Here is a 20,574-nt window from a genome sequence, read left to right on the forward strand (position 1 = left end):
GTCAGGTCACCGGGGATAACTCCCCTGCTTTTCTTTGAAATAGTGCCATGGAATCTTTTACGTCCACCTGAGGGAGCAGACGGGGCCTCAGTTTAACATCTCATCCGAAAGACGGCATCTCCGACAGTGCAGCACTCCCTCGGTACTGCACTGGAGTGTCAGTCTAGATTTTTGTGTGCTCAAGTCTCTGGAGTGGGACTTGAACCCACAACCTTCTGACTCAGAGGCGAAAGTGCTACACACACAAAGATACCGACAAACTCGCGCACACACAACACTTCTTAATGTTGGATGAAGAAAAATAGAGAACTAGACAAATGTGGCTGCAGTTATGCCATAGAGCTATGTGACCATTTCCAGAATGTCAGTTTAGACCTTAGTATTCCCCTGGCACTTTAATGTGCTATTGAATTGAGAAGCTTGTTACTTTTTGCGGTTTGTGGCTCCCACCCCACAAACGAGCTTTCCACAGCAGAATGAGAGGATCTTTTTCCATGTCTGGTGCCAACATTTAATTTTGATATGAGCGTAAAGCCAGCTGTTTTGTGTTTTGCATCTTTGTGCCCTGCCAATTATTGTCCCTCCAAACCAAATGCATCGTTATTAATATGTGCTCAACTCCACACCGCCATTTTGTGTGTAACTGAGTGCGCGGGAGGCTAGATCCTAGTTCGGTACTCTTAGGACAACATCAACAACAAGTTGCATTTATATAGTGCCTTTAAAGTAGTAATATGTCCCAAGGTGCTTCACAGAAGTGTTATCAGACACTCATGGGCCGCCCCGACCTGTGTGAGATCACCACCGCAGGTCGGGGCTATAAGTAGAGCTGAAACGCCGTGTGTGCCCTGGAACATCGTGGGCAAAGGTGCGGCGAATGAGGGTGCGGGGCCCACAAGAGCCGAGGATCCAGGGGCAGCACGGGCCTGCCCACACTGCGATATGTGTGCGCACTAGGTCCCTGCAGCAGAGCAGCTCTCCAGTCGTCCTGGTTCAACCCTTGCCACTGGATAAAGGCTTAGCTCTGTCGAGCTCGTGTGGTGGCTGTTGTGCAACGGTCACCACACGTTAAAAGAATCCACGCACAGGCATCTTCCACCCCCTCAATTGGAGTTCAGGACTGGAACATCGGGTCCTTCAATGAAACATCTGTGAACTCTTGTGGAAGCCAGTCATCCTTGTTCGAGAGACCGCCTATGAATGAATCAGACAAGAATCGACACTGAGCCACAGAAGGAGACATCAGGGCAGGTGACCAAAAGCTTGGTCAAAGAGGTAGGTTTTAAGGAGCGTCGCAAAGGAGGAAAGAGAGGTAGAGAGGTGGAGAGGTTTAGGGAGGGAATTCCAGAGCTTAGGGCCTAGATGGCTTTAATCATGGCGGCTAATGGTGGGGTGAAAGAAGTGGAGGATTGTTCCCCCTCTCTGCTCTTTGTTAAAGTTAGCTATACAACTTTGCTAATGATACAAAGATGTATTTTTTGTGTCCTCTTCACAATTTGCTTTTCCACCCATCTTTGTATCATCAGCAAACTTGGCTACATTACACTCTGTTCTCTCAGAGGGTTGTAAATCTCTGAAATTCTCTGCCACAGAGAGTTGTGGAGGCTGTTTCATTGAATATATTTAAGGCGGAGATAGACAGATTTTTGAGCGATGAGGGGGTAAAGGGTTATGGGGAGTGGGCAGGGAAGTGGAGCTGAGTCCATGATCAGATCAGCCATGATCTTATTAAATGGCGGAGCAGACTCGATGGGCCAAATGGCCTACTCCTGTTCCTATTTCTTATGTTAATTTACTTTTAAAAAGTGTCTTTTGGCAGTTTTTGTCTCACTGTGCTTTTTTAAAATATACATTGGGTCTCTGAGCAAGGGAAATGGTGGATGTGGGCCTGTTAATGTCAATTATCCCACCTTACCTTATATTAACAGGCCCGAAGCAAGACCAGAGGGCTGATTTTAACTCTCCAGAGGCAGCAGGAACCTTGCTGCCTATTATACATCCCGCCTTTCTGTTACAACTTTCCGTTGAACTTGTTGGGCTTTCATTCGGGATGTTCAGATACGTTGGGCGGAGTCCATGTTGGGGCAGATTGCACGGGGCCTTCTGAAGGAATGGGTTTGATGGGCCAAATAGCCTTTCACTCCTTGCATGTTTTCTGATGTCCTGAAGTGAGCCATCCTGCCGCTGACTCCATTTCACACAGAGGGAGGAAAATCTCTGTTCAAACTGTAATCAACGCAAAGCCTCCCAGTGACTTGTGGGAGTAGGGAGAATAGCTTTATAACTGCTACAAATAGCGCTGGGGTGGCCATATCAAATCATTTGGGCCTGTGTTTTCAAAAAGGACATTTTATGTGTGCTTCTCACTTCACCACTGTCTGTTGCTGTTCACACATGGCACCCCCTTCCTTATCCGAGAGAGAAGACATGGGCTCCTTCATTGGCTGTTGAGACAGATGGTCTGACCACTTACTCACTGGTGATCCTCTTTAGCTGCTAATTACTTGCCAGTTCAAACCACTAAAGCTTTGACCAGACTACCGACCAATTTTAATTGGGAGCCACTGGCCGCTGTTTGCAAAGGAAGCTCGGCATCCTGCTATTTTTATCCCACGCGTGACCCTCAAATATCTTAAAGGGGCATCATGGTGGACGTGAAAAAATGTGTTTGGCAAAATCTTTTCCTTGTTTGAGAAACACACGATGCACTGACATAAACTGTACTGAGACACACGATTGCTTGTCTCTTGTGCATGTGGTCAATATGAGGAAAATGGCTCTGTGGGCTATTTTGGTTGGTATTTGCCTCTTTCCCCGCCTCTCTCTTAAAAAAAACCCATAAGCGTCTTGAACTTACGCTGTGGAACGGTTAGTGCAGGAGTACTTATCATGTCCACCTGTAGAGGAAAAAGAGCAGGCCATTCAGCTAACGGGGCCTCGCCAGCCATTTTATTAAACATGACAGTCCTTTCTTTTAAATCCCAGTTTCCCGCATTTTTGTTCATAACCTTTGGGACATCCTGAGGTTGTGAAAGGCACTATAGAAATACAGAGTTATTAGAGAATGACTCTTTCTGTCAGTAGAGGAATGGGGCTCAATTGATTCAGCAATCAATGGCCTTCTGAGATGCTGAGTTTGTGCGAAGACATGTTTTTTCTGGTATTTACATTTAACTGGCTTAGCTTGAGTTCTATGACTCGGGGGTGGGAACTTTACAGAGAGAAAGAGTTATTCTCTAATAACACTGCCAATTCCCTTCATTATTTTAAACCACTTCAGTTAGACCAACCCTTTGCCTCCTCAAAGAAAAAAGACTTGCATTTCTGTAGCGCCTTTCACAACCTCAGGACGTCCCAAAGCGCTTTACGGCCCATGAGGTACTTTTGAAGTGTAGTCACTGTTGCAAGGAGCGCGGCAGACAAAATTGCACACAGCAAGCTCCCACAAACAGCATTGTGATGATGTCCGGATAATCTGGTTTCGGGATCTAGATTGAGGGATAAATATTTTCCGGGAGGTCGGGAGAACTCCCCTGCTCTTCTTCGAAATAGTGCCACGGGATCGTTTAAATCCACCTGAGAGGGAAGACAAGGCCTCGGTTTAACGTTTCATCCAAAAGATGGCACCTCCGACAGTGCAACACTCCCTCAGCACTGCACTGGAGTGTCGGCCTGGATTATGTGCTCAAGTCTTATAAAATGTCCTCACCACCTTAAGGGAATGTAGTTCCAAGTTTACCTAGTTTCTGTACAGTAAAACAGATGTTAAAATAGTAAAATAAGGAGTTTAATATGAACCCGTTAAGCATTTGAACACTAATCTTCAAGGCTAAATCGTTTGGCCAAGTACCTTACTATGAAGACAGTGCCTCTTTTTAAGGCACAGTATATATTGGCCACCCAGCCAGGTTCATTTTACAAGGTCACATCATCAACTCTTGCCTCTTGTCAGAACGCATGTAAAAATAGAAGCCCACACCAGGTTGGGGAGGAGAGGAGAGCTGAAGACAAACCTGCCTTGGTACATTTTAGATTCCCTCTCAACAGTTCCTTCAAACTGGAACAACAAACAGCGTTCTGTGGCACTGAATACGGGGCGACAGTGTTCTTTCTGTTGCCCGAACTGCTCAACTTAATAACCGTCAGAAAACATAATCAGCTCTGCACAATGATTCCTCTCACTTACCTCTGCGTCAAGTTGAAGTATTTTAAACAAATTCAGTGAAATGTAAGCAGAGTCCTGCTGTAGGGGTCAGCCACTACGGCATGTTTATTTACTGACCCGTATAATTAGTGTTTAGAATTTATGCTCACGTTGACAGCAACTAACATTTTTGGATACCTCAGGAATGTTTGAAAGAAAATCTCAATCACTGAGGAACTGTAATACGTTGAACCTATTGGAAAAGCTCTTGAGAGAGATCTTAAAGAAACAAAGCCTGATTTTAACCCAGAGCAGGAGTCGGGCAGGTAAGGGAGGGAAATGAGTGCCAAACCCTCCGAGGACCACGCAGTCTGAGGCTGGGCCAAATTTAACTCCGGGCCATGTCTGCATTCTCCCTATCTCTGTAACCTCCTTGAGCCCTACAGCCCTCTGAGAACTCTGCGAGCCTCCAATATGGCCTCTTGCGCATCCTCGATTTTCTTCGCCTGACCATTGATGGCAGTACCTTCAGCTGAGAGAGGGCTGCATTGTCGGAGGTGCTGCCTTTCAGATGAAATGTTAAACTGAGGCCCCGTCTACTCTCTCGGGTGGATGTGAAAGATCCCACAGCACTATTTCGAAGAAGAGCAGGGGCGTTATCCCCGGTGTCCTGGCCAATATTTCTCCCTCAATCAACATCACAAAAACAGATTATCCGGTCATTATCACATTGCTGTTTGTGGGAGTTTGCTGTGCATAAAATTGGCTGCCGTGTTTCCCACATTACAACAGTGACTACACTCCAACAAGTACTTCATTGGCTGTAAAGTATTTTGAGATATCCGGTGGTCGTGAAAGACGCTATATAAATGCATTCTTTCTTTCTTGTTGGAGAATTTTAAATGATTTTGGACCACTGATGGATCCAGCTGTCAATGGTGGATCCAGCTGTCAATGATATATCCAGCTGTCAATGATGGATCCAGCTGTCAATGATATATCCAGCTGTTAATGGAATCCAGCTATGATATATCCAGCTGTTAATGATGGATCCAGCTGTCAATGATATATCCAGCTGTCAATGATATATCCAGCTGACAATATATGATATATCCACCTGTCAATGATGGATCCAGCTGTCAATGGTATATCCAGCTGTTAATGATGGATCCAGCTGTCAATGATATATCCAGCTGTCAATGATATATCCAGCTGTCAATGATGAATCCAGCTGTCAATGGTATATCCGGCTGTCACTGATATATCCAGCTGTTAATGATGGATCCAGCTGTTAATGATGGATCCAGCTGTCAATGATATATCCAGCTGTCAATGATATATCCAGCTGTTAATGATATATCCAGCTGTTAATGATGGATCCAGCTGTCAATGATATATCCAGCTGTCAATGATATATCCAGCTGTCAATGATGAATCCAGCTGTCAATGATATATCCAGCTGTCAATGATATATCCAGCTGTTAATGATGGATCCAGCTGTCAATGATATATCCAGCTGTCAATGATATATCCAGCTGCCAATGATGGATAAGCTGTCAATGATATATCCAGCTGCCAATGATATATCCAGCTGCCAATGATGGATCCAGCTGTCAATGATATATCCAGCTGCCAATGATGGATCCAGCTGTCAATGATATATCCAGCTGCCAATGATGGATCCAGCTGTCAATGGTATATCCAGCTGTCAATGATGAATCCAGCTGTCAATGGTATATCCAGCTGTCAATGATATATTCAGCTGCCAATGATATATCCGGCTGTCAATGGTATATTCAGCTGTCAATGGTATATCCAGCTGTCAATGATATATCCAGCTGTCAATGATATATCCAGCTGTCAATGGTATAACCAGCTGTCAATGATATATCCAGCTGTTAATGATGGATCCAGCTGTCAATGATATATCCAGCTGTCAATGATATATCCAGCTGTCAATGGTATATCCAGCTGTCAATGATATATCCAGCTGTTAATGATGGATCCAGCTGTCAATGATATATCCAGCTGTCAATGATATATCCAGCTGCCAATGATGGATCCAGCTGTCAATGATATATCCAGCTGCCAATGATGGATCCAGCTGTCAATGGTATATCCAGCTGTCAATGATGAATCCAGCTGTCAATGGTATATCCAGCTGTCAATGATATATTCAGCTGCCAATGATATATCCGGCTGTCAATGGTATATTCAGCTGTCAATGGTATATCCAGCTGTCAATGATATATCCAGCTGTCAATGGTATATCCAGCTGTCAATGATATATCCAGCTGTCACTGATATATCCAGCTGCCAATGATATATCCAGCTGCCAATGATATATCCAGCTGTCAATGATATATCTAACTGTCATTTATATATCCAGCTGCCAATGATATATCCAGCTGTAAATGATATATCCAGCTGTTAATGATATATCCAGCTGACAATGATATATCCAGCTGTTAATGATATATCCATCTGTCACTGATATATCCAGCTGTCAATGATATATCCAGCTGTCACTGATATATCTAGCTGTCAATGATATATCCAGCTGTTAATGATGGATCCAGCTCTCTATATCCAGCTGACAATGATATATCCAGCTGTTAATGATGGATCCAGCTATCAATGATATATCCAGCTGTTGATGATGGATCCAGCTGTCAATGATATATCCAGCTGTTGATGATGGATCCAGCTGTCAATGATATATCCAGCTGTTAATGATGGATCCAGCTGTCAATGATATATCCAGCTGACAGATATATCCAGCTGTTAATGATGGATCCAGCTGTCAATTATATATCCAGCTGTTAATGATGGATCCAGCTGTCGATATATCCAGCTGACAGATATATCCAGCTGTTAATGATGGATCCAGCTGTCAATGATATATCCAGCTGTCAATGATATATCCAGCTGACAATGGTATATCCAGCTGTTAATGATGGATCCAGCTATCAATGATATATCCAGCTGTCAATGATATATCCAGCTGTTAATGATGTATCCAGCTGTCACTGATTTATCCAGCTGTCAATGATATATCCAGCTGTCAATGGTATATCCAGCTGACAATGATATATCCAGCTGTCAATGATGTATCCAGCTGTCAATGATATATCCAGCTGACAATGATATATCCAGCTGTCACTGATTTATCCAGCTGTTAATGATATATCCAGCTGTCGATGATATATCCAGCTGTTAATGATGGATCTAGTTATCAATGATATATCCAGCTGCCAATGATATATCCAGCTGTCAATGATATATCCAGCTGTTAATGATATATCCAGCTATGATATATCCAACTGTCAATGATATATCCAGCTGACAATGATATATCCAGCTGCTAATGATATATCCAGCTGTTAATGATATATCCAGCTGTCACTGATTTATCCAGCTGTTAATGATATATCCAGCTGTCAATGATATATCCAGCTGTCAATGATATATCCACCTGTCAATGATATATACAGCTGTTAATGATGGATCCAGCTGTCAATTATATATCCAGCTGTCAATGATATATACAGCTGTTAATGATGGATCCAGCTGTCAATGATATATCCAGCTGCCAATAATGGATCCAGCTGTCAATGATATATCCAGCTGCCAATAATGGATCCAGCTGTCAATGATATATCCAGCTGCCAATAATGGATCCAGCTGTCAATGATATATCCAGCTGCCAATGATAGATCCAGCTGCCAATGATGGATCCAGCTGTCAATGATATATCCGGCTGTCACTGATATATCCAGCTGTCAATGATATATCCGGCTGTCACTGATATATCCAGCTGTCAATGATGGATCCAGCTGTCATTGGTATATTCAGCTGTCAATGATATATTCAGCTGCCAATGATATATCCAGCTGTCAATGATGGATCCAGCTGTCAATGATATATCCAGCTGTCACTGATATATCCAGCTGCCAATGATATATCCAGCTGTCAATGGTATATCCAGCTGTTAATGATATATCCAGCTGACAATGATATATCCAGCTGTCAATGATATATCCAGCTGTTAATGATATATCTAGCTGTCAATGATATATCCAGCTGTCAATAATGGATACAGCTGTTAATGATATATCCAGCTGTCAATGGTATATCCAGCTGTTAATGATATATCCAGCTGTCAATGATGGATCCAGCTGTCAATGATATATCCAGCTGTCAATGATATATCCAGCTGTCAATGATAGATCCAGCTGACAATGATATATCCAGCTGTCAATGATGGATCCATCTGTTAATGATATATCCAGCTGTCAATGGTATATCCAGCTGTTAATGATATATCCAGCTGTCAATGATGGATCCAGCTGTCAATGATATATCCAGCTGTCAATGATAGATCCAGCTGTCAATGATATATCCAGCTGTTAATGATGGATCCAGCTGTCAGTGATATATCCAGCTGTCAGTGATATATCCAGCTGTCAATGATGGAACAGTGCATCCAGATGTTATATAGCCAGCTGACATCCACGCCTCTAAATATGTCAAAGGTTAGGGTTATCTGATAATGGAACTGGATCAATTTCTGATTGGGAGTAAGCTTATGGTGACAGTTATAGACCGAGATTATAAAAGGCTCCATGGAACACATTTGTTTCTTTGTTACTGGGGTTCGGGGGTGGACTTTTAACACTGGGAGGCCAGGGTTGAATGTTGATGTCAATAGGGATGAGTGTTTCGCTTGATGGCTTTGAAGGAGTATTTATGCACAACTGTTCCTTAGAAGATTCAAGGGTGGGGTAGAGCTCACAATGGAGCAGCCTATACGTGGCCTGTAACAGGAACAGGCTTACCGGATCAGACAGCTTATTCTTTTCATGGTTTTCTTATGTTCTTTAATGACTCGCCGGGCTAATAGACAATGAACAATGTAATGCACTAATGATTGAAAAGGAAAATAATGAAATAAAGATAATCTTAAAGCAATAAGATAGAAACCGCATTAGAACATGATTTTTTTAGGAACAGCAAAAACCTATTGGGTGCACAAGCCAGTCTTTTTGTTTGATAAAGCTCCACCCATCTTACCACCATAATCCTTAGCCTGTTCTATCTCATAGGAACTGGAGTAGGCCATTCAGACCCTCGAACCTGTTCCGCCATTCAGTTAGATTATGGCTGATCTCCAGAAATGCATCTAATTATCTCCAAAATCCATTCATACTGTCCATTCCCTGCTAACTTACTCCATAGCCTGACATCAGTAATGGGGAAAATGTTGGAATCAATTATTAAAGATGAAATAGCAACGCATTTGAAAAGCAGAGGGGGACGCTAAGATGACTTGGACAAGTTAGGTGAGTGGGCAAATGCATGACAAATGCAATATAATGCGGATAAATGTGAGGTTATCCACTTTGGTGGCAAAAACACGAAGGCAGAATATTATCTGAATGGCGGCAGATTAGGAAAAGGGGAGGTGCAACGAGACCCATGTCCTGATACATCAGTCATTGAAAGTTGGCATGCAGGTACAGCAGGCGGTGAAGGCGGCAAATGGTATGTTGGCCTTCATAGCTAGGGGATTCGAGTATAGGAGCAGAGAGGTCTTACTGCAGTTGTACAGGGCCTTGGTGAGGCCTCACCTGGTATATTGGGTTCAGTTTTGGTCTCCTAATGTGAGGAAGGACATTCTTGCTATTGGGGGAGTGCAGCGAAGGTTCATCAGACTGATTCCAGGGATGGCTGGACTGACATATGAGGAGAGACTGGATCGACTGGGCCTGTATTCACTGGAGTTTAGAAGGATGAGAGGGAATCTCATAGAAACATATAAAATTCTGACGGGACTGGACAGTTAAATGCGGGAAGAATGTTCCCGATGTTGGGGAAGTCCAGAACCAGGGGACACAGTCTAAGGATAAGGGGTAAGCCATTTAGGACTGAGATGAGGAGAAACTTCTTCACTCAGAGAGTTGTCAACCTGTGGAATTCCCTACCGCAGAGAGTTGTTGATGCCAGTTCATTGGATATATTCAAGAGGGAGTTAGATATGGCCCTGACAGCTAAAGGGATTAAGGGGTATGGAGAGAAAGCAGGAAAGGGGTACTGAGGTGAATGATCAGCCATGATCTTATTGAATGGTGCTGCAGGCTCGAAGGGCCGATTGGCCCACTCCTGCACTTATTTTCTATGTTTCTATAGAGTGTTTACCCTTCAAGTCCAGATGTTCTGCTTACTTCCCCTTCTTGCTCATAATGCTGCAGAAAATTATGTTGTAGTGGAGTGTCCGGATTGGCTTGAAGAACCACACAAACCCACTGAGAGATTATCCACGCAGGGGAACACCACAATTCTGACTACTCATCTTTGCACCCTGTAGTCAGCACACAGATATGTCTATCGCTGTAGATCTTGGAAGAATGTGATTCTGTAATGAACAACAACTTGCATTTATATAGCGCCTTTAACATAGTAAAACATCCCAAGGCGCTTCAAGAAGTGTTATGAAACAAAATTTGACACCAAGCCACATAAGGAGATATTAGAGCAAATGACCAAAAGCTTGGTCAAAGAGGTAGGTTTTAAGGAGCGCCTTAAAGCAAGAAAGAGAGGTAGAGTGGCGGGGAGCTTTAGCGAGGGAATTCCATAGCTTGGAGCCTTGGCAGCTGAAGGCATGGCCGCCAATTATGGAGCAATTAAAATGGGGATGGGTTGGAGGAGCTCCGATATCTCAGAGGGTTGTGGGACTGGAGGATGTTACAGAGATAGGGAGGGACAAGGCCATGTAGCGATGTGAAAACGAGGATGAGAATTTTGAAATCGAGGCATTGCTGCACCGGGGACCAATGTAAGTCAGTGAGCACAGGGGTGATGGGTGAGCGGGACTTGGTGTGAGTTGGGACACGGGCAGCCAAGTTTTGGATGAACTCCGGTTTATGGAGGGTAGAACGTGGGAGGCCAGCGAGGAACGGTTGGGTTCAAAGGTAAATGAGAATAAGATGCAAAGTTGTGAGCTCGTATTTCTTGAAACGATGTAAAAGGCTCTGGACGACCTCAGTTTTTAACGGAATGATTTATGACCTGCAGAACAATACCTGAGATCCTGTACCCTTTTAAAAATTCATTTTGGAGGATTGGGTCAAGAATTTGGATGGGCCTTTGAGCGTTCCCCGAGAGGATCCGCTGTAACCCGTGCTGCACTTTCATTGCAGATATCCCAGCTGATGTCCGAGAACTGTCGGGAAGGGTTGACCGAGGCCGTTCTGAACCGTTACAACTCCGACAAGCCATCGGTGTACAGCTTCCCGAGCTCCCAGAGCACTTACGTGTCAAGTGTGGCCTCGAGTGGGACCTCAGCTGCCGCATCATTCTTTGCCAGGTAAGGCTCCGCCCCGTTACTGACGTTGGCTGTGTTTGTAATGCACGTACTGAAGTAGTCATACAGGAATGCAGGATAAGTTTACTCTGGGAAACACGCTTACCAAAAGATTCAAATTGAAACCGTTGGTAAGTGAAGTGGCCAGTTATGTTACTGAGTCCTACAGACCGGGACGGTCCCAGCTTCAGTCCCCGATATTTGATGAGTTAGTTCATTTACAGTTGGCCTCAGCACACGAGAGAGAGAAAGAGAGGGGAAAAACCACCTCACATTCCTGCTCACACTCACAACCTGCTCACACCCACATTCCTGCTCACACTCACAACCTGCTCACACGCACACTCACAACCTGCTCACACTCACATTCCTGCTCACACTCACAGCCTGCTCACACTCACATTCCTGCTCACAGCCACATTCCTGCTCACACTCACAACCTGCGCACGCTCACAGCCTGGTCACACTTACATTCCTGCTCACACTCAAAACCTGCTCACACTCACATTCCTGCTCATGCTCACAACTTGCTCACACTCACATTCCTGCTCACACTCACAACCTGCTCACACCCACATTCCTGCTCACACTCACAACCTGCTCACACTCACAACCTGCTCACACGCACACTCACAACCTGCTCACACGCACATTCATGCTCATACTCACATTCCTGCTCACACCCACATTCCTGCTCACACTCACAACCTGCTCACACTCACATTCCTGCTCATGCTCACAACTTGCTCACACTCACATTCCTGCTCACACTCACAACCTGATCACACTCACAACCATCTTACATTCACATTCCTGCTCACATTCACAACCTTCTGACACTCACATTCCTGCTCACACTCACAACCTTCTCACACTCACATTCCTGCCTACACCCACAACCTGCTCACACCGACAACCTGCTCACACTCACAACCTGATCGCACCCACGTTCCTGCTCACACTCACAACCTGCTCAAACTCACAACCTGCTCACACTCACATTCACACTCACAACCTGCTCACACTCACAACCTGCTCACTCTCACAATCTGCTCACACTCACATTCCTGTTCACACTCACTGCCTTCTCACACTCACAACCTGCTCACACTCACATTCCTGCTCACATTCATGCTCATAACCTGCTCACTTTCACAATCTGCTCTCACGCGCATTCCTGTTCACACCTGCATACCTGCTCGCACTCACATTCCTGTTCACGCTCACAACAGTCTCACATTCACATTCCTTCTCACATTCGCAATCCTGCTCACACTCACAACCTTCTCACACTCACAACCTGCTCACACTCACATTCCTGCCCACAATCACATTCCTGCTCACACTCACAGCACTCTCACACTCACATTCCTGCTCACACTCACAACATGCTCACACTCACATTCCTGCCCACATTTACATTCCTGCTCACACGCACAGCGTACTCACACTCACATTCCTGCTCACACTCACAACCTGCGCACACTCACATTTCTGCTCACACTCACATTCCTGCTCACACTCACAACCTGCGCACACTCACATTCCTGCTCACACGCACATTCCTGCTCTCACTCACATTCCTGCTCACAGTCACTTCCTGCTCAAACTCACATTCCTGCTCACGCTCATATTCCTGCTCACGCTCACAACCTGCTCACTCACATTCCTGCTCACACTCAGAACCTGCTCACACTCATATTCCTGCTCTCACTCACATTCCTGCAGCCAGTCGCAACCTGCTCACACTCACAACCGTCTCACATTCACATTCCTGCTCACATGCACAACCTGCTCACACTCACATTCCTGCTCATGCTCACAACTTGCTCACACTCACATTCCTGCTCACACTCACAACCTGATCACACTCACAACCATCTTACATTCACATTCCTGCTCACATTCACAACCTTCTGACACTCACATTCCTGCTCACACTCACAACCTTCTCACACTCACATTCCTGCCTACACCCACAACCTGCTCACACCGACAACCTGCTCACACTCACAACCTGATCGCACCCACGTTCCTGCTCACACTCACAACCTGCTCAAACTCACAACCTGCTCACACTCACATTCACACTCACAACCTGCTCACACTCACAACCTGCTCACTCTCACAATCTGCTCACACTCACATTCCTGTTCACACTCACTGCCTTCTCACACTCACAACCTGCTCACACTCACATTCCTGCTCACATTCATGCTCATAACCTGCTCACTTTCACAATCTGCTCTCACGCGCATTCCTGTTCACACCTGCATACCTGCTCGCACTCACATTCCTGTTCACGCTCACAACAGTCTCACATTCACATTCCTTCTCACATTCGCAATCCTGCTCACACTCACAACCTTCTCACACTCACAACCTGCTCACACTCACATTCCTGCCCACAATCACATTCCTGCTCACACTCACAGCACTCTCACACTCACATTCCTGCTCACACTCACAACATGCTCACACTCACATTCCTGCCCACATTTACATTCCTGCTCACACGCACAGCGTACTCACACTCACATTCCCGCTCACACCCACATTCCTGCTCACACTCACAACCTGTTCACACTCACATTTCTACTCACACTCACATTCCTGCTCACACTCACAACCTGCGCACACTCACATTTCTGCTCACACTCACATTCCTGCTCACACTCACAACCTGCGCACACTCACATTCCTGCTCACACGCACATTCCTGCTCTCACTCACATTCCTGCTCACAGTCACTTCCTGCTCAAACTCACATTCCTGCTCACGCTCATATTCCTGCTCACGCTCACAACCTGCTCACTCACATTCCTGCTCACACTCAGAACCTGCTCACACTCATATTCCTGCTCTCACTCACATTCCTGCAGCCAGTCGCAACCTGCTCACACTCACAACCGTCTCACATTCACATTCCTGCTCACATGCACAACCTGCTCACACTCACATTCCTGCTCATGCTCACAACTTGCTCACACTCACATTCCTGCTCACACTCACAACCTGATCACACTCACAACCATCTTACATTCACATTCCTGCTCACATTCACAACCTTCTGACACTCACATTCCTGCTCACACTCACAACCTTCTCACACTCACATTCCTGCCTACACCCACAACCTGCTCACACCGACAACCTGCTCACACTCACAACCTGATCGCACCCACGTTCCTGCTCACACTCACAACCTGCTCAAACTCACAACCTGCTCACACTCACATTCACACTCACAACCTGCTCACACTCACAACCTGCTCACTCTCACAATCTGCTCACACTCACATTCCTGTTCACACTCACTGCCTTCTCACACTCACAACCTGCTCACACTCACATTCCTGCTCACATTCATGCTCATAACCTGCTCACTTTCACAATCTGCTCTCACGCGCATTCCTGTTCACACCTGCATACCTGCTCGCACTCACATTCCTGTTCACGCTCACAACAGTCTCACATTCACATTCCTTCTCACATTCGCAATCCTGCTCACACTCACAACCTTCTCACACTCACAACCTGCTCACACTCACATTCCTGCCCACAATCACATTCCTGCTCACACTCACAGCACTCTCACACTCACATTCCTGCTCACACTCACAACATGCTCACACTCACATTCCTGCCCACATTTACATTCCTGCTCACACGCACAGCGTACTCACACATTCCCGCTCACACCCACATTCCTGCTCACACTCACAACCTGTTCACACTCACATTTCTACTCACACTCACATTCCTGCTCACACTCACAACCTGCGCACACTCACATTTCTGCTCACACTCACATTCCTGCTCACACTCACAACCTGCGCACACTCACATTCCTGCTCACACGCACATTCCTGCTCTCACTCACATTCCTGCTCACAGTCACTTCCTGCTCAAACTCACATTCCTGCTCACGCTCATATTCCTGCTCACGCTCACAACCTGCTCACTCACATTCCTGCTCACACTCAGAACCTGCTCACACTCATATTCCTGCTCTCACTCACATTCCTGCAGCCAGTCGCAACCTGCTCACACTCACAACCATCTCACATTCACATTCCTGCTCACATGCACAACCTGCTCACACTCACAACCATCTCACATTCACTCACATTCCTGCTCACACTCACAACCTTCTCACACTCACAACCTGCTTAGGCTCACATTTCTGTTAACACCCACAACCTGCTCTCACCCACATTCCTGCTCACACTCATTTTCCTGCCCGCACTCACAACCTGCGCACACTCACATTCCTGCTCACACTCACAACCTGTGCACACCCACAACCGTCTCAAATTCACATTCGTGCTCACATTCACATTCCTACTCACACCCACAACCTGCTCACACTCACGCTCACAACCTGCTCATACTCCAGCCTGCTCACACTCACAACCTGCTCACACTCACATTCCTGCTCACACTCACAACCTGCTCACACCCACAGACTGCTCACACTCACTTCCTGCAAAAACTCACAACCTGCTCATACTCGCTCTCCTGTTCACACAAAACCTGTTCACACTCATATTCCTGCCCACACTCACATCCCTGCTCACACTCACATTCCTGCTCACACTCACAACCTGCTCACAATCACATTCCTGCTCACACTCACAACCTGCTCACACTCACTACATGTGCACACTCACAACCTGCTCACATTCACATTCCTGCTCACACTCACATCCCTGCTCACACTCAGATTCCTGCTCACATTCACAACCTGCTCACACTCACATTCCTGCTCACACGCGCATTCCTGCTCACACTCGCATACCTGACCACACTCACAACCTGCGCACTCTCACAACTGTCTAACATTCACATTCCAGCTCACACTTGCATTCCTGTTCACACTCGCATACCTGCTCACACTCACAACCTGCTCGCACTCACATTCCTGCGCACACTCACATTCCTGCTCACACTCCAACCTGCTCACACCCACAACCTGCTCATACCCACATTCCTGTCCACACTCACATTCCTGCTCACACTCACAACCTGCTCACACTCACATTTCTGCTCACTCGCATTCCTGCTCGCACTCACAAACTGTTCACACTCACATCCCTGCTCACACTCACAACCTGCGCACCCTCACATTACTGCTTACATTCACAATCTGCGCACACGCACACACTTCTCACACTCACATTCCTGCTCACAAGCACATTCCTGTTCACACTCGCATTCCTGCTCACAATCACAATTTGCTCACACTCACATTCCTGCTCACATTCACACCCTGCTCATACTCACAACCTTCTCACACTCACTACATGTGCACACTCACAACCTGCTCACATTCACATTCCTGCTCACACTCACATCCCTGCTCACACTCAGATTCCTGCTCACATTCACAACCTGCTCACACTCACATTCCTGCTCACACGCGCATTCCTGCTCACACTCGCATACCTGACCACACTCACAACCTGCGCACTCTCACAACTGTCTAACATTCACATTCCAGCTCACACTTGCATTCCTGTTCACACTCGCATACCTGCTCACACTCACAACCAGCTCGCACTCACATTCCTGCGCACACTCACATTCCTGCTCCCACTCACATTCCTGCTCACACTCCAACCTGCTCACACCCACAACCTGCTCATACCCACATTCCTGTCCACACTCACATTCCTGCTCACACTCACAACCTGCTCACACTCACATTTCTGCTCACTCACAATCCTGCTCGCACTCACAAACTGTTCACACTCACATCCCTGCTCACACTCACAACCTGCGCACCCTCACATTACTGCTCACATTCACAATCTGCGCACACGCACAAACTTCTCACACTCACATTCCTGCTCACAAGCACATTCCTGTTCACACTCGCATTCCTGCTCACAATCACAATCTGCTGACACTCACATTCCTGCTCACATTCACAACCTGCTCATACTCACAACCTTCTCACACTCACATTTACGCTCACACGCGCATTCCTGTTCATACTCGCATTTCTGCTCACACTCACAACCTGTGCACACTCACAGTCCTGCTCACACTCACAACCATCTCAGATTCACATTCCTGCTCACACTCGCATTCCTGCTCACACTCGCATTCCTGCTCATGCTCACAACCTTCTCACACTCACAACCTGCCCACGCTCACATTCCTGCGCACAACCACAACCTGCTCACACCCACAACCTGCTCACACTCACACCCTGCTCCCAATCACATTCCTGCTCACATTCACAACCTGCTCACACTCACATTCCTGCTCACATTCACAAAACTGCTCACACTCACATTCCTGCTCCCACTCACATTCCTGCTCACACTCCAACCTGCTCACACCCACAACATGCTCATACCCACATTCCTGCTCACACTTACATTCCTGCTCACACCCACAACCTGCTCACACTCATATTCCTGCTCACACTCACATTTCTGCTCACTCACATTCCTGCGCACACTCAAAACCTGTTCACACTCACATTCCTGCTCACACTCACAACCTGCGCACACTCACAGTCCTGCGCACACTCACATTCCTGCTCACACTCACAACCTGTGCACACCCACAACCGTCTCAAATTCACATTCGTGCTCACATTCACATTCCTACTCACACCCACAACCTGCTCACACTCATATTCCTGCTCACACTCACATTTCTGCTCACTCACATTCCTGCGCACACTCAAAACCTGTTCACACTCACAACCTGCTCATACTCACAGCCTGCTCATACTCACAACCTGCTCACACTCACATTCCTGCTCACACTCACAACCTGCTCACACCCACAGACTGCTCACACTCACATTCTGCAAAAACTCACAACCTGCTCATACTCGCTTTCCTGTTCACACAAAACCTGTTCACACTCATATTCCTGCCCACACTCACATCCCTGCTCACACTCACATTCCTGCTCACACTCACAACCTGCTCACAATCACATTCCTGCTCACACTCACAACCTGCTCACACTCACTACATGTGTACACTCACAACCTGCTCACATTCACATTCCTGCTCACACTCACATACCTGCTCACACTCAGATTCCTGCTCACATTCACAACCTGCTCACACTCACATTCCTGCTCACACGTGCATTCCTGCTCACACTCGCATACCTGACCACACTCACAACCTGCGCACTCTCACAACTGTCTAACATTCACATTCCAGCTCACACTTGCATTCCTGTTCACACTCGCATACCTGCTCACACTCACAACCTGCTCGCACTCACATTCCTGCGCACACTCACATTCCTGCTCACACTCCAACCTGCTCACACCCACAACCTGCTCATACCCACATTCCTGTCCACACTCACATTCCTGCTCACACTCACAACCTGCTCACACTCACATTTCTGCTCACCCGCATTCCTGCTCGCACTCACAAACTGTTCACACTCACATCCCTGCTCACACTCACAACCTGCGCACCCTCACATTACTGCTTACATTCACAATCTACGCACACGCACACACTTCTCACACTCACATTCCTGCTCACAAGCACATTCCTGTTCACACTCGCATTCCTGCTCACAATCACAATTTGCTCACACTCACATTCCTGCTCACATTCACACCCTGCTCATACTCACAACCTTCTCACACTCACTACATGTGCACACTCACAACCTGCTCACATTCACATTCCTGCTCACACTCACATCCCTGCTCACACTCAGATTCCTGCTCACATTCACAACCTGCTCACACTCACATTCATGCTCACACGCGCATTCCTGCTCACACTCGCATACCTGACCACACTCACAACCTGCGCACTCTCACAACTGTCTAACATTCACATTCCAGCTCACACTTGCATTCCTGTTCACACTCGCATACCTGCTCACACTCACAACCAGCTCGCACTCACATTCCTGCGCACACTCACATTCCTGCTCCCACTCACATTCCTGCTCACACTCCAACCTGCTCACACCCACAACCTGCTCATACCCACATTCCTGTCCACACTCACATTCCTGCTCACACTCACAACCTGCTCACACTCACATTTCTGCTCACTCACAATCCTGCTCGCACTCACAAACTGTTCACACTCACATCCCTGCTCACACTCACAACCTGCGCACCCTCACATTACTGCTCACATTCACAATCTGCGCACACGCACAAACTTCCCACACTCACATTCCTGCTCACAAGCACATTCCTGTTCACACTCGCATTCCTGCTCACAATCACAATTTGCTCACACTCACATTCCTGCTCACATTCACAACCTGCTCATACTCACAACCTTCTCACACTCACATTTACGCTCACACGCGCATTCCTGTTCATACTCGCATTTCTGCTCACACTCACAACCTGTGCACACTCACAGTCCTGCTCACACTCACAACCATCTCAGATTCACATTCCTGCTCACACTCGCATTCCTGCTCACACTCGCATTCCTGCTCATGCTCACAACCTTCTCACACTCACAACCTGCCCACGCTCACATTCCTGCGCACAACCACAACCTGCTCACACCCACAACCTGCTCACACTCACACCCTGCTCCCAATCACATTCCTGCTCACATTCACAACCTGCTCACACTCACATTCCTGCTCACATTCACAAAACTGCTCACACTCACATTCCTGCTCCCACTCACATTCCTGCTCACACTCCAACCTGCTCACACCCACAACATGCTCATACCCACATTCCTGCTCACACTTACATTCCTGCTCACACCCACAACCTGCTCACACTCATATTCCTGCTCACACTCACATTTCTGCTCACTCACATTCCTGCGCACACTCAAAACCTGTTCACACTCACATTCCTGCTCACACTCACAACCTGCGCACACTCACAGTCCTGCGCACACTCACATTCCTGCTCACACTCACAACCTGTGCACACCCACAACCGTCTCAAATTCACATTCGTGCTCACATTCACATTCCTACTCACACCCACAATCTGCTCACACTCACGCTCACAACCTGCTCATACTCACAGCCTGCTCACACTCACAACCTGCTCACACTCACATTCCTGCTCACACTCATA

The 20,574-nt window shown here is 46.7% G+C and overlaps 1 protein-coding gene across 1 annotated transcript in view; it reads left to right on the forward strand.

Annotated features, from left to right (window-relative positions):
* The window catches only part of kif26ba (kinesin family member 26Ba), a 525,292-nt gene that overhangs the window by 186,063 nt on the left and 318,655 nt on the right, over nucleotides 1-20,574 (forward strand). The window contains exon 4 of the mRNA XM_070888651.1: nucleotides 11,344-11,510. Coding sequence (XP_070744752.1) covers nucleotides 11,344-11,510 — 167 coding nt within the window. The remainder of the gene's footprint in view (nucleotides 1-11,343; nucleotides 11,511-20,574) is intronic.

This window comes from Pristiophorus japonicus, chromosome 9, assembly GCF_044704955.1.
Source record: "Pristiophorus japonicus isolate sPriJap1 chromosome 9, sPriJap1.hap1, whole genome shotgun sequence".
Classification (NCBI taxonomy): domain Eukaryota; kingdom Metazoa; phylum Chordata; class Chondrichthyes; family Pristiophoridae; genus Pristiophorus; species Pristiophorus japonicus.